This window comes from Cyanistes caeruleus, chromosome 1, assembly GCF_971803275.1.
Source record: "Cyanistes caeruleus chromosome 1, bCyaCae1.hap1.1, whole genome shotgun sequence".
Taxonomy (NCBI): Eukaryota; Metazoa; Chordata; class Aves; order Passeriformes; family Paridae; genus Cyanistes; species Cyanistes caeruleus.
The window spans coordinates 121,230,207-121,254,607 of NC_141701.1; the positions used below are offsets into that span (position 1 = coordinate 121,230,207).

At 43.2% G+C, this 24,401-nt stretch overlaps 1 protein-coding gene across 2 annotated transcripts in view; it reads left to right on the forward strand.

Moving 5' to 3' along the window:
• The window catches only part of RAPGEF5 (Rap guanine nucleotide exchange factor 5), a 156,419-nt gene that overhangs the window by 90,863 nt on the left and 41,155 nt on the right, over positions 1-24,401 (forward strand). The window contains exons 10-11 of one of the 2 annotated variants that reach the window (XM_086854251.1): positions 2,205-2,308; positions 2,651-2,739. In XM_086854251.1, the coding sequence (XP_086710377.1) occupies positions 2,205-2,308; positions 2,651-2,739 (193 nt within the window). The remainder of the gene's footprint in view (positions 1-2,204; positions 2,309-2,650; positions 2,740-24,401) is intronic. The other variant, XM_086854259.1, reaches the window with a different exon arrangement.

A 24,401-nucleotide genomic window follows, 5' to 3' on the forward strand; every position in this document is an offset into this window, starting at 1 on the left:
TGTGAAAATATGTGGGACTTGCCTTTGTGCTTTGCTTTGTTCAGGTTAATTGTTGTGGCTCGTTGTATCATTAAAGGGCTTGACTGAACACAAAAAAAGTCATGTTAAAGTGGAGGTTTAATGAAATAGCAATTCCTCCCTTAAAGTGAGATTGTTTTTGATATAAGATAGCAAAATTTAGAAATTATCTATTCCTCTCCTTTTTTGGAGGGGAAATATTTATTATAGGCAATGCAAATCCAACTTGAACCCAACTGGCCTTAGTTTTGCCCAATTTTTGTCTTACCTGATAAAACAGATTGATTTTTCTCTTCTTTGAAATTGCTAAAAGAGGCAAGGACAAGAGGAAGAGCCCTGTGAAACTCTTACCATTGGGGCACTTCAGGCTGTAAATTTGCAAACACCTACTCCAAAGGGTTTTTTTTTGAAAATATCTCTGCCTAGTGAGATGCTGAAGGGGAAACACCATCTTCCACACCAGCTATTGTTAATGTCCTTTCAGTATGAGAGAGCTTTCGCCCTCCCAGTGTTCCCTGTTGACTTGCTGCCAGCTGCTCACGTATGTAATGTATATGGGTGTGCTTAAAATCCATTTCCATTCATGAGGAAATAGATGGCTTGTACAAATACAGCACCATACATCACATACATTCTCCATATGTGCTGCAGTTTGGAATGTCAGTGAACACAGGGAAATGAGGATTGCGGCTATTTTAGAGGATGGAAATGCCAGAGAAGAGACAGAGAAATGGAGCGATTTATTTGTTTGGATAAATCTCCCTCTTACTGAATTGCTTTAATGCTGTGCCTGTTTCTTGTTCTTCCTCTCCTTCTCTTTTGCTGCTTCTTTCATTGCAGTTTTTCAAATATGTAGGCAACACAAAACCACGGCCAGTGAAATGGAAGATTACAATTATGCATCAGTATTCCTGTAACGCGGCTGCTCAGCAATGTCTCCTGGGAGCGTTACAATGAATATCTGACATTAATTGGCTCAGTACCTGTATGTCTGACCTTGCAGAAATTTAATAGATCAATTCTACATGTTCTTTAGTGATAAACAAAACTTCTCCAGGGCAGGGGCTGCATCTTTGGGCATGCCTGCACCACAGCGACAACCAGAAATAGCATTCATGGGGTCTTAGAATAAAAAATAAAATAATAGAAAGAGGAATCATAAAGCGGTTTCTCTCCCTTGTTTTGCCTAGGTAGGTCTGTTCCTCAGCAATTTTTAACCCATTCAAAGTCCTTTTCACTGCTGGATGCTGTACACTTGATGCACAAATGCCGTTTTCTCTTCTTTGAGTGGCACACGCGTGGCCTTGATGTGTGCGTTTGACATACTGAACAATATAACTAAACCGGGTCAGAATTAGGGGAACAGCACCTGCTGGGTTGCACTGGCATTGAAACAGCTGCCTCTTTTGTGTGGCTCACTCTCCGGTGTCTGAATCTGCCGGGAGGATCTCGCAGGGGGCTGCGCGCCGCTCTTGGGCAGCCGCCGCGTTTCAATGCGCCCTGCTCAGTCAGCAGCAAGCCCTCATCTCCCGCACTGCTCAGTCAGCTGGCTTGGGCTGCGCCGGGGATGGGGGCTGCGTGTGCACAAATGGATGATGGTTCAGCTCCCTTCAGCTTCAGGGAGCGGGGAGGGAGAAAGTCGGTGTACAAACCGCAGCTTGGCCAAGATTCACGCACACGCCAGTCACTGGGCTGAACTTTCTGTGGAGGTGTTTGTTTCTCAAGTTAAAAAGTTGCTGAGAAGAAGGGAGATCAGTACATGGAGTATTTTAGTAGATGCTCAGAGGCACACGTTACATGCCTGCCCCGCTGTTTTCACTGCCTTTATTGAAGTACAGGAGAGAAGCTTTACAGGAGGTGTATTCTGCCTCTCTATTACTGGCGTGCACGGGAGCGCTCGCCGCTTTCAGACTATTGTTACCTGTCCCCTGCTTTGTTTGACTGTCTGGGAATTAAACGAGCCATCACCTCGGGGACTCGGAAACCCGCATATTCAAAGCCCCCCTCCCACCGGCTTCTGTGAATTAAAATCCCACACGCGGAGCCCAGTGCCGCTCACAAAGGGAGCCGGTTCCGGGGTGCACAGAGCCCCCTCCCCAGCTTAGGCCCCCCGGGATGGCAGCCGCAGCCCCGAGCCCTGCGGGCACTGACCGCGCTCTCTGTGTCTCTCCCCCTGCGCACGGAAGGCGGCCGATGGAGGCGGCGGCGAGCGGGCTCGGGAGGCGGCCGGCGCGGCGCTGGTGCTGCGGAAGGTGTGGTCACGCAGCCCGGCCCCCGAGCGGCGCGGGAGGTAAGGCTTCCGCGGCTCCGGGCGTGCGGGGCTGGGCCGGCCGGGCCGGGCTCGGCGGCGGCGGGCGGGGCGGCGGCGGCGGCCCGCGGCCCCGGCAGGGCGATGGCCCCCGCGGGGGGAGCTTAGCGGCCGGGCGGCGGCGCGCAGGGAGCGGGGAGCCATGGGCAGCGGCAGGGTGCGGGTGCCCGAGGCGCTGGCCGGCCGCGGCGGGGAGCGGCCGCTGCCCACCTTCGACGTGCCTTACTTCAAGTACATCGACGAGGAGGACGAGGAGGATGAGTGGAGCAGCCGCTCGCAGTCCTCCACCGAGGATGACTCCGGGGACTCTCTGCTTTCTGACAGATACGTGGTGGTGTCGGGGACGCCGGAGAAGATTTTGGAGCATCTCCTCAGCGACCTGCACCTGGAAGCCGCGCAGGACAAAGAGACGGGTAAGGAGCGAGCCTGGCGGGGAGGCGGCGGCGGTCGGGGATGGGGAGAGGTGCCGGTGCCGGTGCCGGTGCCGGTGCCGGTGCCGGTGCCGGTGCCGGCAGGGCGGAGCGGCGCGGGGCTCGCTCCCGGGCACTCCCGGCCGAAAGGCGCTGCCAGCCGGGCGTGCAGCCGGGGCGCTGCGGGGAGGAATCCCCGAACGTGGAGCGGCAGCCGGGAGGTGTCGGAGCGGCACCGGCCCCGGGGCAGGAGCGCCGGCCGTACCGGAGCCGCTCGGCAGCAACTTGCAGAGGTTTCCCCTCGGCTTTGGCTGCCGCCGGGGTAGCGCAGGCTGCGGCGGGCTTTGTACAGCCAGCACCTCTCTCTGCAGACAGGGCTGCCAGCCCTCGTAGCCTGCAGCTGCTCCTGTATCCATCCGGATGCTTGCAGCGCACCTCACCTCCTGGCTACTCGTTTTGCCACCACCCCAGCACTTTGGCACGTCTGTTTCACAAAAATGGCTTATAAATTTCCTCATAGCCCAGAGCACACCGTATCGCCCAGTGCTCTACTTGTTTGTCTTCTACCAGAGATATTTCATTCCAGCCCAGAGCAATTTTATATGAATCAGGCTACTTGACATGCAGTTTAATTTCCAGCTGGATCTCTTGGCTATATACACAGCTTGCTGTCACCAAGAGCTCGTGAAGTAGTTTATCATAAGTGCCTGTAACCTGCAATTCATAGATACTTTTAATGGAAGAAGCCAGGCTGGTGAGACTTTTGGCGGTCCTGACTGCTGAAGAGTAGTGGCTGCCAGGGTCATCCCCAATAGGGTCATCCCCAATAGGGTTAAAATGCATACTCCTGATGCCTGTATATATCTTTCTCTACAAATGAGATTACTGAGAATAAACACACTTTAATCCCTTTAAATGTCTGAAAATATAAATAACATCTGTGATTCGCAGAGGAATATCTCAGAACAAGTCATTAGTTTAATGTGGGACAATAGGCATGCTCCTAATGCTGATGTGTCAGTGCCCCAAAGAAACACAATGTCTGTCAGTGATATTATTACAGTGTTCCTAGTGCTGCTTTTGTCTGCCTAGACATTAATATTTAGTGCAGAGAGAGGCTATGGTTGTTTTCCTTCCACAGATGCATTAGGCTAGTTATGGGTGTAATTTACTTGAACCAGCTCATAGGTAATGTAGTGAGGATCCTTCCTTGGCCTTTTAAGGTCAAATATTGGATCCAGAATAAGTTTTCTCATTAATGTTTGTCACACAGATTGGGGAACATCAGCTGCCAGACTTTATATTCTTCTTCATCTTATTTTATAATCTCACAATCTTGCTGGAAAACAATGATACTTTCAGTAGTGATAGGCATTATACTTTGGTGTTTGTAAATACAAAGCACTCCTTATGTAAAACGCTGGACGCTGTATACATCCTCCCATGTGCCACCTTTTTTTTTTTTTAAATCTCTTTGCTCTCTCTCCCTCACATCACAGAGAGGCTGTTCCTAAGCCTGATCTTTTTGTTCCACAGAGGGTCTGGTAAACTGTCCTTAAAGCAAATGTTAAACCACTAGGTACTTGGTTGTTAGCAGATGGTAAAGTATTTAAAGGTTGATTAGCTTCCCCTCACCTCTGCCTTATCCTAACTCCTTTGGAAAGAAACAATTAGGCTCTGCCTTGTAGCCAGGGTTAACTGGAACCCGGGGACAGAACAAAGTAGCTGTGCCTTCAGTTTTTTGCCATCACAAAGATGTGTGCTAAACCTTGCCCAGCAGCCCACCACTCCCCCAGGGTAGTTCTACAGTTCCTATAGTTCCATTTTCTTCTGATTTTATCAATCTGGTAATACAGAACTTAATCAAAATGAAAGACTTCAGGAGTTGTGTTTCCCACTGGTTTATGAGGGGGATGCCCCGTAATGTGTTTTACCAGCTTGTTTTGCAGACTCAGTTGCCTTTGGCATGAGGAAGTATGGGATGTTGATTGTGCATATGTACAGCTTTGTGTGTGTACCTGAAGGCATCCTTCTGCCGTTTGGGTGCTTGGGTTTTGTATTTTTTTCTAGTTCCAATCTGGCCCATCTCAGAGAACGATCGAGTTGCAGAGCCCCGCAGGCTTGTGTTTTAGCAGGCATAGCTTTGCAGAACATGAAAGGACGATGTTGTTGTACCCAGCTGCTGCTCCTGCTGTCTGTTTGTCAGTTCCAGGATGACTCCATGGCCTCTTGCTTTCCCTGCAGCCCCCAATGCAGTTTCCTTATTTGTGTCTGTAAAGAACATGAGAAAGGGCTGTTCTTGCATTCATTGGTGCACAGGGGGCTGTTGTTCTGTTTGACCCTTTGTACTGCTTCCCAAGGAGGGATGCTCTGCATGTTTTCATTCCCACCCTTTTATATACCAAATCATAACTACAGCCCTCTGTGGCTGTTAACAAATATCTGCTATCCCGGGGCTGGCGTGGTCATGGAACACTGCCTTTTATCAACCCTGGCGTGGCAGAATGATGTGCCATGGATTGCTCCCAGCCATTCTCCATTTTCTAGCCCAAGCCAGCAGACACTGCTTGCACCTGAGAGCGTAAAGCAACTTTTGGGGCTGGTATGGAAAAAATTTTACTGGTGTCAAGCCCAGTCTCCAAGGCTTCCTTCAGCTGCTGCTAAACCTGCAGCAAAACACCTTAAGCACTCAACTTAATAAACTCTGCTGTAATAAGCAGGTGGGGACCCAGTCTGAAGAGTTATCTCGGTGCCAGTGACATAAAAGAGCACTGTTTTAGCAACTGAGGATGCCTGAGGAGGACACTGCAATCTGCAAAGCTAGACTAGTCTATTGCTCTGGTGACTTCCATAGGCAGGATGTCTGGAAAGCCTGAGGTTTGCAAGACTCTTTAGGCTTAACTTAGGAACTGTTTAATGGCAGGGATTTTTGTGATGACTGTGTCAGGGAGTATAGGCGAGTTCTTGGGACATCACCTTAAATTTGGGCTTCCCACTAGCAAAGGTTTGCCAGCTTCCATCTCAAAAGGAGGAAGTTTCCATCTTGCTGAGGTGCTATAAACTGTGAAGTACCAATCCCCAAGAAGACTCTTCCTGTTTCCTACCATGAGATGGATGGAAATTTTAAACTTCTGTAAAAAGGAGCTTTTCTGAGTCATCTCAGAGGTGGCTGGAGTCACTGGGGAATGTCTGCTGAGTGTGCATTGTAGAGTGCAGTTTGAGGTTTTAAGAACTGAATAGAGAGATACACTTCCAATATGTCAGCATCTAGGCGGAAGACGCAAGACACGCCTCCTGGGCTAATCCTCTTCAAGGGTGGGGATTTGGACAAGTAATCTCCAAGAGGCCAAATCTTAGCATCTCAGGATCTCTAATCCTTTTCCATTGACTAGACCATTTATTTCAGAATCATTGTTCTTTTATGTAAAGTCTTTATTTCCTGGATGTTAGCAGCATTTCCTTCTCTAGATATTATCCTGATGTCATCTTTGGAGTTTCCTCCAGCTGGTCTCTGTTCAAACATACTGTCTTGCTTTGTGATGGTTACATTCAACATTTGGCAGCCTCTGGAATGACGTAGTGATGATCATCATGTCCACTGCTACAGGAGGATGCCTGGATCCTCAGACCATTTCCTTCAGGCCATTGGGTCACTTCTCTCAGGCAGCTTAATCAGAACATTGCTGAAGCAGAACATAATCTCCCCCATTACATCTGCTGACACCACATGTCTTTTACCTCCCTACCACGGGATTCATTTTAGGGAATGAATAGAGAAGAGATTGGTTTCTAAGGTCTTTGAGAGCAAGAGGCAGGGGGAAAGTGATCTAGAGAAAGGAAATAAATGTGGAATGGTACGACTTGGATCAACATGGTGGTATATCAGTATTAAATGATGCATTTTTGTAGTGGACTGGGTGAAAGGGAATGTGACAAGGGGGAGGCATGACAGTTTTGTTAGGCTGTTGCAGAAGCTGGGATAGCAAATGATGGAGGGCCTGGAAAAAGATTAAAGGGGCAGAAAAAAACGACAAATCCTCATGACATAGCTAAAAGAGAGGCAGAAAAGTGTAAGTATGATCTGGACTTGATTTGGAGTAGGAAGAGAAAGGAGTAATGACCTTTGTACCGTGCTATGTCACCTTATCTGGGACTGTGCACAGTCCTTGGATTGGTGGTAACTCTCCCCTGTCACAGAGAAGCAGTTTTACCTTTAGGATTGCAACATGCCACCTCAGAGGGGCCTTCAGACCATGTCTATTTGTCCTAGGAGTCCTGTGCAGTAAGAGTTCCTTTTGTTTAGCACATTCTGTTTCTACACTGCACCAATGACACTGCTGTGCTCTTGGGCAGTGGCACCCTCTGCAGAACTGTACGTGACCTTGGAGGAGAATGGTACAATCTGGCATGAACTGACTGTAGTCAGCTGCTAAAGAAGTTGTGAAAAAGGGATACAGTTCTGCCTTTTCTAGATTGTCTTTTCTTTAATAAATATTCCAAGAAAAAGAGGTCTGGTTGCTTTTTGATATTTGTTTTTCTTAGTTATGAAGGAGGTTATTAGGTTTTATTGCTCACTGTGCTTTTCACTGATGATTAAAAGGTGTTGAAAAATGTACTCCTGTGACTGCCACACAGTCAGTGTAAGTGTGTCTGATGCATGTGGACTGATGTCAACGAGAATAAATACCTGCCCAACACTCTGTGATCCTACCTTCCAGGCTTTAGGATGGAGAGAATAAATGCCTGCTAACCCTTCTTCTTAAGAGTCCTTCATAATGAAATGTTGTCTGTCATAATTTTGAGGGATTTTGTAAACTTTTCCCTGAAAATTTGGTAAAATAAGTGGACTAAATTCATATTATTGCCATGCCCGTAGGAGGGGAATAAGAGTTTAGGAAAGCACAGCAGTGTAAGAATAACAGAAAAGTTAAAAAATATGAATATATATCAGTGTTCAATATGAGAGAACCTGGGGAGGCTGTTGCAGACGACCATTGCTTTATGCAGTGTGAGTCTAAGCTATCTCTAAATTAGACTGTCAGTAGAAGTAGGTTTAGAATAAATCAATAAAATGAATAGTAACAAATCACCAGGATCAGATGTTACTCCCCGAAGACTTCCAAAGGAACTCTGATATGAAATTGCTGAACTCCTAACAGTGGTGTGTAATCTATCATATAAAGCAGCTTGAGTGGCAGAGGAAGGTGGAAAATGTGATACCAATTAAAAGAAATGGTTCTATTTGGGGAACATCTAAGTAATAAGGTTGTCATTTTATCAATACATTATTCTAGCATGAACTGCTGCTGTAGTCAAAGGAAGCAGCTCAGCCTTTCCCAGCCACTGGTACCCGTGTGCTGCTACAGTCAGTCGTGTGATTCTGTAGCCCACCAAAGCAGGGAGCTGGTCCTAGTTGATACTAACCTAGGAAATACTGAGTTTTTATGGATGACTAAACTTAACTTACTAAACTTACTAAATTAAGGTGGATAAGTCTCTTGATACACTTAATTTGTCAGTGACACAAAGTTTGCCGTCCTGACTCAGGGAGAGGGTGGCATGGAGTGAGAGGTGTGCAGGTGAGGACAGCAGGAAAGAAGGACTGGTGTCTTTAGCAGCTGGACTTGCTTGCAGGAGTATGACTAAATGCAAAATTTCAGCATGAAGTTATGAATTTGTGCTGGGAAATTGAATGCCAGTACAGTACATGCAGAAGGAAGAAATTCATACAGAAATTCTGATTTTGAATACTGAGAAGCAGGAAGTGTGGGGGATATTTTTTACAGACAATTCAGATCTTGTGCATCCTGTAGAGCTGTTAAAGGTTTGAAAGAGCATGAGGATATAAATGATCTGGTGTGCCTGTATCTTATATTCATATTTTCAAGATGCTTTTGAAAAAGTCGCTTGCCAAAAATCCAGAAAGAAATTTAAAGATTGTTTTGATCAGGAAGGAGATGTTTTTCAGGACTGATGATTACTTAGAGAGGAATCAAAAGGTAGGAATAAATTGTGTTTAAAATGTGGAGAATTCATTATTAAAAACTGGGTTCTGCTGAGTGTGGGATGAAATCTGAGGTAACAGCATGTGGTGGTATTATTAAATGGCTGAGGGTCTCCTGATAAATAAAACCATAGTTTCACCTTTGGTGGCTACAAAAAATTCTGTTCCTGTACACCCTATTATCCCCACATCTGACTGTCTATTTGAGCTGCTGTGTTCCATCAGGAAGCCAATCCAACTCAAAATTAGTCTCATGAAGATGGTAAGAATGGGGCAGTGTAGGGCTGGGAAAATAAGTTGGGAGCAGGGCCCTGGAACCAGCCCTATGGCTGCAGAAAGATGAAAGGAATAAAAAACTGTGTGACTGCATGATAAAATTGCAGATGGGATCCAAGTTTGAAAAATGCAAAGTAATGTGTTTTTTCTACCATGAAGAAGAGAAAATTCTTATTATACATATTCAGCAGGGTGCTGACTTGACTATTATCATGCAGAAAATAGGTCTGTGGAGGTAGTGGGGATAGTTCTTGGAAATTTTTGATCAGCATTGGTCAAAAAGGCAAGTGGTATTTAGGCTAATTAGGAAAAAAGCCAAGCAAGAGCTGTAGTTATACCATTGTGTAACTGTGAAATAAGGAATGTAAAATGTGATTCCTTCTTTTTCCCCAGCTCAGGTTGAAAATTGCAGTAAAGGGCAGCAAGGGTGATTAGAATTATAGATTAAATACATCTAAGAGTAAATAGTCTAGGTCTGGTTATTGTAGGAAGGCAACTTTGGTAAAGGAGGTATATGGTGATCTACAGGACCATTAATAGTGTGGGGAAGGTGAGATAGTTCACTGTTTCTCATAATGAGGCAAGTGTTTTGCCACACAGTGAAATTATTTGGTTTATAACTAATAAAGAGAAGTGGGTTTCTGGTATAATGCACAGCTAGACTGTGAAATTCATTGTTGTGAGTATTCTGTGGAAGCCAAAACTTGGAAGGGTTTAAAAACAAATTAGGTGAAATCCTGGCAAAAACTCCATCACTGCAGTGATGTCAATAGAACTTCCCATTTGGAAAGTCTACAGTGCCTGTTGCTGGAAGATAGGAGGGTGTGTCTGAGAAAGATAACTGTGTATTTATCTTTTTCTGAATTCTTTTTTTATTCTGTTGGGCATCCTCGGTCAAAGATCTGGTTCTTTTTATGGAGATCTTTGCTCTGACCCAGCATCTTGCATGCAGCATATTGCAGTTTGGAAAGAATTAGTCAGAATCTAAGATTATAATAAGACAGGTGGGACAACTGAGTGAGTTGTCAGTTCAGCTGGCAGCAGAGTGGCAGCAGCATTTTCTGCTGAATGGCTTTGCAAATGGCATGGTGGCAGCTGAAGCTGGGCCAAGAGAAGCAGTAGCTTTGGGTAGCATGGAGCTGGGACCAAGGCTGCCAGCAGCCACAGTGAAGGTCTGACATCCTCTAGCTGTGCACCTGTACATTGCCATGCTACCCCATCTCCTCTGCTATACTTGGCTTGACCTCGTGCCAAGCAGATTTAGGTATCCTCATAGGAAATAATTTTTTCCCCCCTTTGATAGGATTATTTTCTGTCAGAGCAGTGAGCTGAATCAGCTTGCAGAAGGAGCTCCATGTCTGGGATTCACTGCAGGCAGACAGTGTGTCACGTGCCGCGGTGCTGAAGATAACGGGACATGCCAATGAGGGGAATATGTCTAAGATGCTCCCTTGTGTCAGCAGCTCAGGCACTTTTTTCTGAGGAATGAGGACTTGGAGCCTGAAAAGGGTTTGTTTGCACTTGGGCACTAAAACTTGTTTGGGCAAACTTTTGGAAAGGCAGAGTCTGGGAATGCTGCTCCTGAATTGTCCCACCATTGTATCCAGTGACTGGGAAACTAGAATCAACATGGGGAATGATAAACACTCTTATTCTTGATCAGGACTCTCTTTGTAGATACAGGTGGTATTTTTTCAGTTCATTACTGCAAATACTGTTATGTTGTGGGTACACTTAGCAAATCAGACCCTTTCAGGGAGAGAAAGTAACTGAGGTAGCCATCAGAAAAATACATGGTTTCAGTGTGCCCAGGAGCACTGCAGGAACCTAAATACATTATTTTTGTAGTCAATGCAATAATACTTGGTAGAGCCTCAAGTGTTTAATGTTCTGTGTTTGAGTCAAATTTGCAGAAGAAAAAGCTACCCATTGTATATGACAGCCAATTGGATCACAGTATTCTCAGTTTCTCAGTGTTTTCCCTGTAATTCAGTGATTCATTATTGCCAGTTGTCACCTTTTGCTATGTGAGAAAGTGATAAGGAGCTGTCATGAAAGCCTAGTGTGAAACCATTTATTATGAAGATGTGCACTGTAGACAATATCAGGGTTTTTGATGATCTTAGTTGTTTAAGCAGAAAAGAATTGGGAAGTGTAGGTCTATCAGGAGAACATTTTTAGGGGTAAAAATAATTTTCTTTTGACAGTGGGAAAGGCTTTTAAGTCAGAAAAGGCAGCAAATGTTCATTTGTTGTACTGCAAAATAGGCTTGGGTGATAAAAGTATTTTGATGACGTACCTGGAAGATATGATATTATGACTGGGAATTTGATAAGGTTGCTGGAAATGTAGCCCCAAAGACATTTAATCAGTTATTTGTAACATCCCTTTTGTCCTCATAACATTGAAAGTCTAGGTGCTATAATTATCAAATCAGTGGAGTAAGTATTATATATATATATTATAAGATAATTATTTATCGTCATATATATATATATATATACATATAAAAATATATATTGTGCATTAAGTAGATGAGATCATAAAGAGACATGTTTGTATATTTGAAGGGAGTTCTACTTTTTCCAGAATTGTTTTGATAATTCCTTAATGTCTGGTGGTGCTAAGCCAAGAAGTGTATGGAAGGGATAAAAATTCTTTTATTTTACTGGTAAAAAGAATAGCAGATGTTGCTTCTTAGTTTTTGCCTTAGTCCTTAGGTTAGAATCCTTTTCTTTTTTCTAATCACTTGAGTGTGGCTGGGTCAGTGTCAAATGTAGCAGAAATATCTCGCGTTCCCAGGTCAGAAGGTTTGAACAGAGGGCCACAAAGTTTCAGGGGAAAACTGAGCCACTGCACAGGGGTCACACCAAAGAAATCTCTCTCAACAAGAGACCTGTCATCTTAGATATAAACCAACCACTTAGGTTGACTCCCTGTCTGGCTCAAATGCTACACAGGAGGTTAGGTCAGTTCCACAGCTGCAGGTCTGGAGATGAAGCAGGCCAGGTATCTTCTGTTGCAACTAATGTCATACTGCCTCTAGTGAGCCATAAGAACACCGAAACAAAAACAAGTCAACATCAGCTTAGCAAAAAATTATAGCCAATTTCTGAAATTAATCAAAACCGTGGTAGCTCTTGCTGACTTCTGTCTACTAGAGATCCATTCCCCTGCAGAAATTTATCAAACCATCAAGAGCATGAAGGGAGAGGATAACCTCTACTACAGAGATGACACGGCTTTCTAAATCCTCTCAGCCCCCAGATACAGCCCTGCTTCCTATTTTCCCAGAATGTGGCTTACTGAAGCTGACTATAAAACATGTACAATTATCTAAAAAGTGCTGTTAGTAGTAGATGAAAAGTGGGGCCTGATTTTTAAGAGACTAGAGTAAGAGGAATAGCAACAGATGGTGTGTGGGCTGGCAGGTCAGTTAGCTGTGAGAGTAGGAGCTGGAACTGTAAAAATGAAATATCAGTGTTGCTGCTTCTTGTAAAGTGTCCACACATCCTGTTCCTTTAGCAGGAGCCACAGACCACCTTGTCCTTCAGGAACACCAAACATGAGGCCCTTCACCACAGGCCCCCCATTTATCATTCTCACCGCTTAGTGTTGTACTCATTTTCTTCCTTCTTAAAGGTTTTTACTATCAAACCCTGCTCTGCAAGCTGTTGAAAAGCTGGGCACTGTCATCCAGGTGCTCTTCTTCGATCACATGGAGATTCCCCAGCTGCTGACCTGAGCAGGCATTTGTACACTAATGGCTCCTGTGTTGCTATTAGCACTTACTGCAATGATTGTTGAGTTGGAACCTTGTTCTCAGGATACAGCAAAGCATTCCTTCCCAAAGGCAGAATCTGTAATGATATAAAAGTCAGAGTTGGTGCTCTGAAATTCAGATTTTCAGATTTTCAGATTTATTTTTTTATTTTTTTTTGAGAAAAGCTTTTACGGAATGGGGGAATTTTTATGTAAGAAGGTTGAAAAGATAAAACTGTATCTTGACGTGCTCGCTATATCTCTGAGTCCAAGAATACAGTTCATGCACTGTCTTCAGAGCTTGAATTCCAGTGTTTCCAGTGCTCCAAGTTGCTCTAATACAATGATTTTTTTGTGAGATTAACATTTTCTGAAGAATATAAAGAGCGCCTTTATTCCCCGCCTACAGGGTGGAAGGATGGATTCACTGCAGACCTGTGCTTTGAGGTTGTGTATTAAGAATCTGAAAGAAATCTGTTCTTCAAAGCGGCTTTTTTCCCTCTTGTGAACTAAATTTACTCTCATGCTGTTAATTCCTCCTTCCCCCGCAATCCTTCTTAACATGCCCCGAGTTCAAACAGTTTCACAGTACTATGGAAGTAGCAACCTTGGTCTTTTTGTGAGTAAGAGTGGGACTGGTTTTGGCTATAGCCAAGCTACAGTTATTGTTACTTTACCAAGCTCCCTGTCATGCTCCCATGCTGATGGTTGTGCAGTGTACTGATGCAGTCCTTTTCTTTCCCACTTTGCTGCTTTCTGTAAATCCCTGGGCTCAGAGGTCACCCGGGGAGATTAAGAACAAAAAGCCACAACCCAAGACCTATTTGTGAACCATTAATTGGTATAGATTTCTGCCTATTTCCCAATGGGCTTTTTTGTGGGCTCTTAAGACCTCCCTTAATAGCTGGGAACCCTGGGCTGCATTACAGCCGCTGCTTGCTGTGTAGCTGAATAAACTCAATTGCTTGAGAAAGTCTGGGGTGTTGGCAAACTGGTGCCAGCTCACTCTGGATTACCAGGTGCAGCAGAGCCAGGCTCTGCCCTGCCCTAACAGTGGCTGCTGCCTTCTCTAGCATGTCCAAGGGAAAGGGAGAAAAAGAGCAGATGAGACAGCAGCTGCTAAAGGCCAGATTTGCTGTGTGCTGGAAGAGGTTGGCAGGGTATTCTGCTGTGGTTTGTGATGTTTTGCTAGGTTTTGATTTTAGTGGGTAAGGGAGAAGATTGGCTGTTGGATGTAGAAATAGATGGTCGTAGTACGAATACTTCTGTGAGAGAGGAGGGACCTGTCTAAAAAGGAGATAATGGAGCAGAATGCACTGAGCATAAATTCCCAAGCCTTGTGCATTAACTGCAATTGGTAAGCTCATAATGCAGACTTAAAGTTGCTGTTGCTTTTTTTAGAGGGAAAGGTTTGATCCAGTTTGGTATTACTTGGGGTGTATAACCCCTTTTACGAGAGTCTGTGTAGCTGGCACTGGAGACAGTCCTGCTTTTTTTTTTAGTCAATTTTGATCCTTTCAAAGATTAAAATAGGAGTAGAATTACAGCACTTTGACAGCCAAAGGTTTTTCATGAGATGTCAGTTACCCTCATGGAGTATAGATGGCACTGACAGAAAGAGCTTTTCAGAATAGCATCAGTTACTGCAATAAAATACATTACTTGTCCCATCTTTTAGAGCAAGTGAAAAATACTGATGTGAGCTGTAGCAGCTCATACTATCTCCCAAGCCAGGCTGAGATCATAAGATGACCTTGTCTTCGTTCAGAAAAGCTTATGAGGTCCTTCTAAAACCAAGATCATACTCTCTCATGTGAAAATGTGATGGCTGCAAGGACACTGAGTGCAAAAACATCCAATTTGAGGCAAGAGTTTGGGGAGAATAGATGAATGTAAATAAAGTGGCAGCACTGATGTACCTAATTTTGATGGAAACTAAAAATAAAAAACTTTGGTTTTCTTGCAATGACATTTGGCATGAATTGGGATTTTATTCCTTTGCTTGAACTTGAGTTTTGATGGAAATATAAATTGCCAGAATGAGAGATGTAATCATGGAGAAATCATGCTGTCTGACTTGGGACTGCTGGAAGCTTTTATACCTCACATTTTATTGCTTTTCAGTTTTTTCCTTTTTCCCTTTTTCTACACCCTGCATCCTCCTTCTGCCATTATCCCTCCACCTCTCACACCCACAGTGTTCTGCCAATTCCACATGCAGCCTTTCTTTAACCCCCTTCACATCCATTTCTTGGAATTTAGGGCTGGTTGACCTCTCTCTAGGAATCACTGCAGTTAAAACCAGAAAGCCAGATCCTGGTTTTGTTCTTTCTCAGCCATGAATTCAGAGTCCCGGCATCAATACAATAATGAAACCCTTGTTGGATTTCATTCCCTGCCCCATAGGAGCCTTGTCCATGGGATTTTGTTTGTTGATACTGTTAGTAACATCATGGGGGATGCACAGCCACAAGCTGGAAGCAAACAAACGACAGTGAAAAACAACCACAAACAAATAGCACTTGTCAGATCCCTATTGTCAAAGGGTTTTCATTCAAAGCCTTAAAGCAGCAGTGGCTATATAGCATTGCCCCAAAGTATAAAAACCACCAAATGGGAAAACGTAAATATTTTGCCTATTAAGGTGACTACAGCTTCCCCTCTGACTGTCTGTAGATGGTCACTGTCCCTGTGGCTGCAGAGTTAACTCTGTAACAGGCAGGTGGAAAATTTCCATCCTGGTACATGCCATCAAGCAGTGGCAGGGAGGCTCCAGCAGGATGAGTTGGCAATTCGGCACAGGCATGCATCCCACTTTCCTCAAAATGCCTCCTCACTTCCACTTCAGCTGCGGGCTCCTCGCTGTCCTCTCCCCTGGATGTCCCTGGGGCAGGGCCAGGGAAGCAAAGGAACACTGCCTGTTCCCTCCTTGCTCTCCATGGGGCTCCTAAGCCACAGCAGCTTGTGAACACCTTGGAGGCTCCATCAGGCTGCTGATGGGCACAGAGCCCTTCCCCAGGGCAGTGTGACACCCTGGGGAGCCATTGCCATCACGGGACCTCCCAGGTTTGCTGTGGGCCCCAAAGCACACGCAAGATTTTGGGATGTGATCAGTTGGGAAACTGGCTCATGTTGGACAAGAAAAGTCTAAACCTGTAAGGAAGCTGAAACTGGCCTTCTCCCATTGCAAAGAAGGCACTTTCCTGAGGTGTGTGTAGTATCACTGGCTTGAGGGAAATTTTGTTGCAGTCTCCAGCATGATGGCTGATCTCTCCAGAAAATATGTCATGGGCTGCTTGTGTAGCTTATGTAAATACTTTGAGCAGGTTTTTTTCTTTGATGTGTGAGTACAGATCATGCTATTATTAATGAGAATCTAATCTCCCTTCTGGGGTGAGGGTTTTGACATGCAAATGGGCCATAGGACATTTGATGTTACATCACAGTTTAACGGATAGGAAATTTGTTCAGGGAGTCAAGGTTAGTAAGATGTAATTTGGGAAGTTACAACTATGTTCTTGATTACAAAGAACAATAAATATTTGATAGAACTTTTCTAAAAGCATCAGGAAAACATGAAAATGCCATCAGCTTTGCAAGAAACTGCTGTACTGGGTTTTCTTGACAAATGGAGAAGATTCAGATCTTGCTGGACTGTATGGTCATGTAGGTCCAGGATGAGGGTGTTTACAGCAAAGGGTAGGAGCAGTTGTCCAAAGTGCTGCAATTTGTTGTGTTTGGAAGAAATCCAGCTCCTCTTCTGACCTCCTGTGACTTAGGGGAGTCCTGGGTTTGCATCAGGGCAGAGAGGCCAGGAAAATCTGTCATCAGACCTTACACAAACTCCTCTACTGAGGTGAATGTCAGTCTTTTGTGTCCTCTCACTGCAGAGAATGTCAGCTGCAAATGGAACAAACAATTTCAAGTGGAAAGTGAATGCACCACTTCCTCTGCTAATCTGTGAATCCAGAGATTTACAGCATTTGGCTTGACTATTCATGATCTATTTACCTTTTAAAATTCAGACATAGGCATGTGTGTGATGATTTATTCCTCCTTGTAATTGGATACAGTGATTAAATGAGCTTGCATATTATAGTTCATTGTCCTTCTGGGATGTGGGCTTTCTTCAGAAACAGCAGCTCCTAATGGAATTAATTCCATCTCCTGTGTGTTTACTGTAATCGGTGATGTGTTTCCAAAAACTGATATGGAAAATCGCTTTAAAATATATGTTCTTATACATGAAGTATTCCTCTAGCTGAAGGGTGGTATGTAATCCTCAGAGTCTTCCTTTAAGATGCTTTGCTACCTTCTCTGACAGGCTCTTTAGGAACAATAAATATATGCTCACTATTTTGTAAGGGCTGTAGGAAGTGTTACACCTAGCAGAAGTGTTTCCAGGCTGCAGCCATGGAAAAGTGATTGCAGTCTGAGACTTTCATCACATAATTGATGATTTCCCATGGGCTAGGCAGTGGTGAAACAGAAAGTATACTGCTTCTTAGTAAGAAAATATAATTTTTTATAATTGCCTTTAATGACTAATTGAAGAAGCAAATCAGTTTAATAAAAAAAAAAAGGAGTAATTATGCTGTTAGCCTATTTAATTTGAAGAGGGTTTGAAAAACTGATAGGCAAAGGCAATTTGCAGAGGGATCACCATCTGACTCACCTTTGATGGTGTTAGCCAAGAGCCTTGGTACTGTCTGCATGGGACGGTGGCTTGTGTACTCAGCCTTGGCAGGTACCTCCCCCCTCTCCTGAGCCGTATCTGCCTCCTTCTCTCTATACACTGGCAAAATAAAGCATGTTTTATGAAAACCGTGCTCTTTTATGCTTCATTAAGGGCCTAAAAGTGCTATAGAAATGCAAGGTGACAGCCAGCACTAGTCACAGCCAGGTGCTGTAATGGTGAAACACAGTCATAGAGAGGGTGATCCAAGAGGTACCGTTTAAAACACTGGCTTATCTGTTATTGCAGTTTGTGGTTTTTACCTTTTTCCTTAACGTTGTGCCAGATTTGTGCATGCTTGTGCAGAAAGGTGGGGTTTACCTCTCAGTCAAGGAGATTCCTCTGTGCCCTGTAAAGTCCAGGAGACAGCTGACTGTCTTGGTGAAGGGCTAAAAATTGAAGACTTTCCATGGAATATGGAATGAATCTCCTTCATTAGATGCTTTCCAGTGTGTGCATGAAAACCAAAGTATGTCAAAAGACTTGGAAAAGAAAGATACTATAGCAGGCCAAAGCTATGCCTATCTGAGAGCTGTGTTTTTTATCTATTTCTTTTTGTGAATAAATCAATAAATAGCACTTAAAATCTGAAATAATGGTAAAAGTGAATATAAACCTTTAGAAAATTGCCCCACTGTGCTTTCTTCTATAATTGCTTAGTATTTCTACTTAATTTAACTGAAATAAGCAATGCCATCAAATAAAAAGCCCTGAGTAATTACTATACAATTGAACCAAGGACCTAATGCTGAACTCCCCAATGAAAGTAAATAGTTTAAGAATAATCAAAATAGGGGTCTTATTTCTTAAAAGTGTAGCACTAAGATGCTGTGTATTGCAAGCAGCCAAATTTCACACAGACACAGCTGACACAGGAAAATGTGCCTGTGCAGGTGTTTTAATATTTACAAAGAGCTGAACTCTGGATAATATCTGTTCCTCATGTCTTACCCCTGTATGATCTTTAAACAGTGCAAGCAAGAACCTTTGTGATTGCTTCCATTCAGCTGTCAGCACAGGGTTGTAATGACAAACACAATTGTTTGAAGTTTTTAGATGTTCTTAATACATATGCAGACTACGTGCAAGGCATTTTTTTTATTGCTGTCTTCCATTAAGTTGTAATAATAATAAGCATTAAAGCTGTCTTTAATTACATGTTAACCTGTCACTGGAATGATTTGGGTGTCTCAGTGTACCAAGTACAATTTCAGGTCATAATTTAAAGACCTGTATCTTTTAAATAATTCTACGCTTAGTGTAACAATGTATTCTAACACCACCATCATGAAATGCATCAGATTTTTTTGGAATCCATTCACCACATGGGGAAGGAAAATGCAGCTGCCTTATGAGTGCTCTGGTGCTCATTGTTCTGGTTTTATACTGTGAAGCTGTGGGGGAAGGGGAGTGGAGGGGAAGACAGGTGTGGAAATGCAAGATGCAAGTACGGCCCTGTTTGGTTTATGGGTTCTCTTGGATGTCATGTCCCTCGTGCCACCCCTCCTCTGCTGTGCATCACAGGTGTGTTGTTAAATATTGAATAAGTTACTTCAGAGCTATCTGAGAATTGTTTGCTCATCAGCCTGAAGTACTGTACACCCTGGGCAAAATGCTGGAAGTGGCATCCTTCACCACAGCAGTGACATTGCAGTATGTCTGTCTGGGGCTGCTGTGGGGTTTGCAGGATGTATTCCTCCCTCCCCTCTGCCCTGTCCCCAGCAGAGCCTCTTACACATCACAGCCATGCTGCACCTTTGCCTTCTGCCTCCATATGTCAGAAGATGTTAAGTGAGTCTCTGCTTTTGAGGTTACATGACAGTGGGTCACAGCTGCGTATGCAAGCCCCTAACCTAGTGTGTGTGACCCAATGCACCAAAAATATCCCACCACTTAACCTCCCCTGTGCTGAAAGAAGTGTGTGGTCTGTTCATTAGTCTAGTGCATGCCGATCCCATCTTGTACAGAGATTTGGACCAAATTAAACAGCTTTTGCTCAGATGAAAATGCCATCATTCCCTTTATAGGCAATTCTGTCAAATCTACAGAAGCCAGGAGCGATTTGCCAGTGCAGGCTTTGTCGTGCTAGGCTTCCCTGAAGAGATGCTGTGATGTTTACTGCACATGCTCCGGTGCCACATGTTGGGGAGTTTGCACTGCTTAGCATATTTATGATAATTTGTCTCCCAGGGGCAAACAAGATACTCCTTATATCTTCTTCCTTGGGCTGAAGCACAAAGAAATTTCCCCTTGCTGCTTTGTAGGGGGGAAAATAATAGATCAAAGCTTCTTGCTAAACACTTTTAAAAATACACAGTGAGGATCCGTACATTTCTGTTCCCTAAGGGACCTGTCCCTCTGGTTGTATGGAAAGCAGTCAGCAGTGGATGAGGGGATGATGCTGCACACTGAAGTTTAGGCATTGTACCTGACCTGCAGAGCTTTAGGTGGGCCACTGCCATGAGTAATTTGACCTGTCCTTTATCCATGTCACGTACCAGCATGGAATGTATTCTGGTCACTATGCTGTAGTTGTCATAATCTGCTGGACTGGATGTTGTCCAAATGCAGTGGATTTGGAAGTAAAGTCTTTTGAGGCTAATCGTATTATTATAATTAATACAATATTATAATAATAGGATATTGAAAATAATGCAAATTAAGAGTTTTAAAATATATGTATCCAGATATATATGTATTTTTGGGTTGTAAACAGAAAATTTTGGCTCTTGTTCTCAGAAATGTCATTGAGAAGCAAACTGTTTTAAAGCATCTCAGTGATCTAGAAATTAGGAACTCATAAACATTTTTTGAAGATGTATGACTTTTACATTTATGTATAATATTAGATCTGAAGATTTCTGTTTCCTGGGAGTAGATTTTCCAATTCAGCAATGACAAAGACATGCTGAACTTGAAACTTGGTTATTCTTCAATGCCATATAAGTGTTGGACTGCAAAGATGAAAAGAATAAAGATTAAGTGCATCTTCCTTTGTGTTAACTTTCCGAAAGCTGGAGGAATGTCTCATTTTCAAGTTCCCTTTAGACTGGAATGTGTGCTGGACTCAGGCAAAAGGCTCGAACAGCCTTAAGGCACCTTAGAGAACCCAACAGGTAGGACCAGGCTTCCAGGGGCAGATGGGAGAGAGGGTGCCCTGTGAACCCCTTCTGTGCACTGCTGTCACTTGCTGGAGGATGGCTGTGTGCTGTGCTGCCACCAGAAAACAAAAAGTCCTGTCCTGCTGGCACCACTGAGGCAGTGACAGCTCTCGGTGGCACCTGGAACTTGTATCATTGAGGGGTCTGAGCTGGGGACACTGCATCTCCTTGGCTGCCTGAGGAGGGTGATGGCACTGACACAAAGAAGTTCCTGTGCAAAACAGAAGCAGAAAAGTAGAACCTTGCCTTGTGCTTGCTCATACAACTTTGAGTGAGCCACACCAGTGCCTGGGGTGCCAGGCAATGTGCAAGCTGGAGGTGCAGACCCAGGAGGGCACATCACAGCAGGCTGTGCTCAGGCAGCTGGTCTGCAGGCAGAAGGATGAAAGGGAACCATTAAATCTTTCATCCTCTGTCCTGCTGCTCCAGGCAATCCTGGCCTGGCTGGCTTATTATAATCAATCGATGGAAAGAGAGGATGGGTTTTTCTCCTCAAGTACTTTGGGAGATGCCTGATGTGAACAAGGAGTGTCTGCCTTCTGCTTGTGTGAGGATTTCACGTTTCACATGTGCATTAAAGTACCTCCGTTTACTGCCAAGTTTCACTGCATGGAAAGCTTCTGTGTTTTAGTTGCAGTCAAAGGCACTATTTTAACAAAAAGTATTGATAGCTTAGAGTGACTGCTATAGGCAACATTTATAATGCCTCAAAATGTGTAAGGCGTAGAGGATTTGTCCAATAATTTCAAGTAACCCTGACCATTATAGCTGCACATTAATCACCAGGGCTCCCTCCAACCTGGGGAAAAAAGAGAGCTTCAGATTTCTATGTGGAAAAATTAGTGCCTCATTAAAGCTGGACAAGTTTGACATTTGCTCTCTGCCTGTGGTTTCAGGGCTTTTTGTCCCTCTAACAAAATAACAAGCTTCTCCAATACATGTGCAGGCAGCAACTGGAATGCAACTTCAGGAGCATCTTTGACCTTACCAGACAGAATGTCTTTAATTCATTCTGCAGATGTTAAAATACTGCCAGAAATTTCTGGGAGATGACCTTAGAAATGATTCCTAGTTCTGACTTTTGTGCTCTAATAAAAAATGTGGTTGTACAGGTTAAATATCTTGCCCTTATGTATTTTAGTTTTTTAACCTAATGCCAGAAAGAAATGTCTTGCTCTTTATTCCTTTGTGCATTGATTTCTCAGTGCCTTGGTGGTTAGATGACATAACTACTATAATTGTTTTAATACATTAGCAGCAAATTATATATTGATGTTCTTTTTTTTTCATTGACCTTTCTTTCTCAACATCATTTTCGTTTTTTTTGCTTCATGCTGTGTCCAGGGTGGCACAGCACTGTTAGAGGATTCGATTTTGAATTAAGGACCAATCCTGCAAGGTCCTGAGCACCGTTGCCATCTGCTGAATGCGAGGGAGGCCTGGGACCTCTCAGCACCCTCTCAGACATGAGTACTATCTTGCTAGATCAGATAGCAATTTGCATTTATTGTTTGTTCTCAGAGACATCCTGACATTTCTTAGTAAATTGCTGTGGAATTACAGATTACTGAGAAACTTCTACCTTTGAAAAGAGTTGCTGCTGTCAAATCGTTTTTCCGTTTCTGCAGAACAAGCAATTTTCTGATTACAGCTCAACTCTCAGGACCTGTGTTTGCATTGCTGAAAGGTTTCAGAGCATTGCATAGTATTATGTGAACTAAACCACACAAAAAAATCTATGTGTAGCATTGTCTGCCTTGAGGTGTGCTATAATTTTTCTCGTTTTGCAGAGGGGAGGAAGAGGTGTGACAAGAATTTATCAAGGCTATGAGCTTTCAGCACTGAGAGGCTGAAAAACTTGAAAATGCTTTGCTGTCACCCTCATTTTGTTTAATTTGAACTAAGTGACTGAATATTTAAAATAGAAAAAACCTATTTATTCCCTATAGAATAGTAAGTAATCAGCATCCATTTTACTCAGGCACAGGGCTCATCTGTCTGTTTGCCCAGCTGTAACCCCATCTCATAGGGCTGCTTTTCTGATCAGTATGGTGTTATTAACCCCATCAGTGAATATTTTCTTTTTAAAAAATTATTTCCAATATGGGCTATGAGGTCAGAGGGTGCATTAGTGTTATTGATCCCAGCTTTTCAGTCATAGGAGGATAAAAATTCCAAAGGATTCAGCTGGTCTAGCTGTTGACTTTTTTTTCCCAAATATATTCTGGGGGATGAGCCTCACAAAAATGTTAGAGAAAAGTGTCTGGTCCTGCAAGGTAGGGATGATGCACTGAATGTAAATGAGAGCAGAGTTGTTGATGATTATTAAATTTGTAATTCTGGCTAATACTGGTAAGTGTATTAACATAAGGGGATGTCAAGAGCTGACCATATGGTCATCTTATCATCTTTGGCATAGTCACAAATGGGAGATGGCGTAGCTAAAGGGTTTTAGAATTTCTTCTGTGTTGTCTAAAATACATTTATTTTTCTCTTCATCTTTGTCTTTCTCAAGAATATCCCCCCACCACCAAGCACAAAAGAGATTTTATTATCACATAAATGTCCCTCAGAGTTTGCACTAATGTTTGAAAAATGAGTGTGTAACCCCCACTTGTATTTTATGCTGCTGGAGCTCCTCAATGCAGATGACCAGTATATTATACTAAAGTTCTTACATGATTAGGTTGAAGAAGATATTATGACCTCTTTTTATTTGTTACATTTCTGAAAGATAAGTTGAGCAGGAAGGAATGACAGTGATTTCCTCTGCTTGGAAAGCAGAGGGTTTAGAGTGTTATATTTTTAATTCAGTGCATGGTTTTCATTCTCTGTTTAATTCTCTCATACACACGGTGACAACCACAACTGCTCTGTAGCATGAGTAAGGCTTGCCACTACAGTGGCAAGAGTAGTTTTAACCTATGAGTTACTGAATTCCAGTGGCTTGTTCATTCAGGCATTTTTTTTCTCTTTTTTGTTGTTGGTATTTGGTTTTTCCTTCAATTTCCATATGGGTTTGGCCTCTGCCAGCAAATCCTTGGAGAAAGCTGAATCACTGCTTTGCATAAAGTGGAAAAAGACTTGCATTCCAGTGCTTTATCTATATTTTCTTATAATCCTATTTAGTGTGGAATACAAGCCTGAAAAACCCTTAAATCTTTCTGTAATTCTTGCACAGCCATTCACAATGGATTTGTACAGTGCAAAGTCAAAGAGATTTGGGTTCAGAATAGTGATAAGTTTAAAAAAAACCCCACAACTTCCCCCCTCAAAAAACCCAGATGAGTTATTTTTCTTTGCAATTTAACAGATTTCACTGTCAGTACCCTCTCCCCAACTAAGACATATGCAATCTGCAGAGAAAGGAATACAGAGTCTTTATGCATGGAGTCTAGATGCTTATACTCCTCTGTATTGAGCAATTTGCCTTTTGTAAGCCATGCAATTATAAGGAAAAATCTTGATGCACTGGATGTCTTAAATCCTGTTGTTGCATGTTTTGCATAAATTTTATTTTTTTTTCGTAATATTTAAATAAGCATGTGTCATGGTCAGCATGTAATGGAAAGGATAGAGCATGGAAAAGGAAATGCTGCAGAAAGTGGAAAGAATAGAGGCTGAATACTGCTCTGTAAAGTCTGGTATGAAAAAGAGAATGGTTCTTGTCATCTCAGCAGTCAGTTTGTTGCTGAAAGTGGGAGGACTTGTTTGACTTACTTTTCTG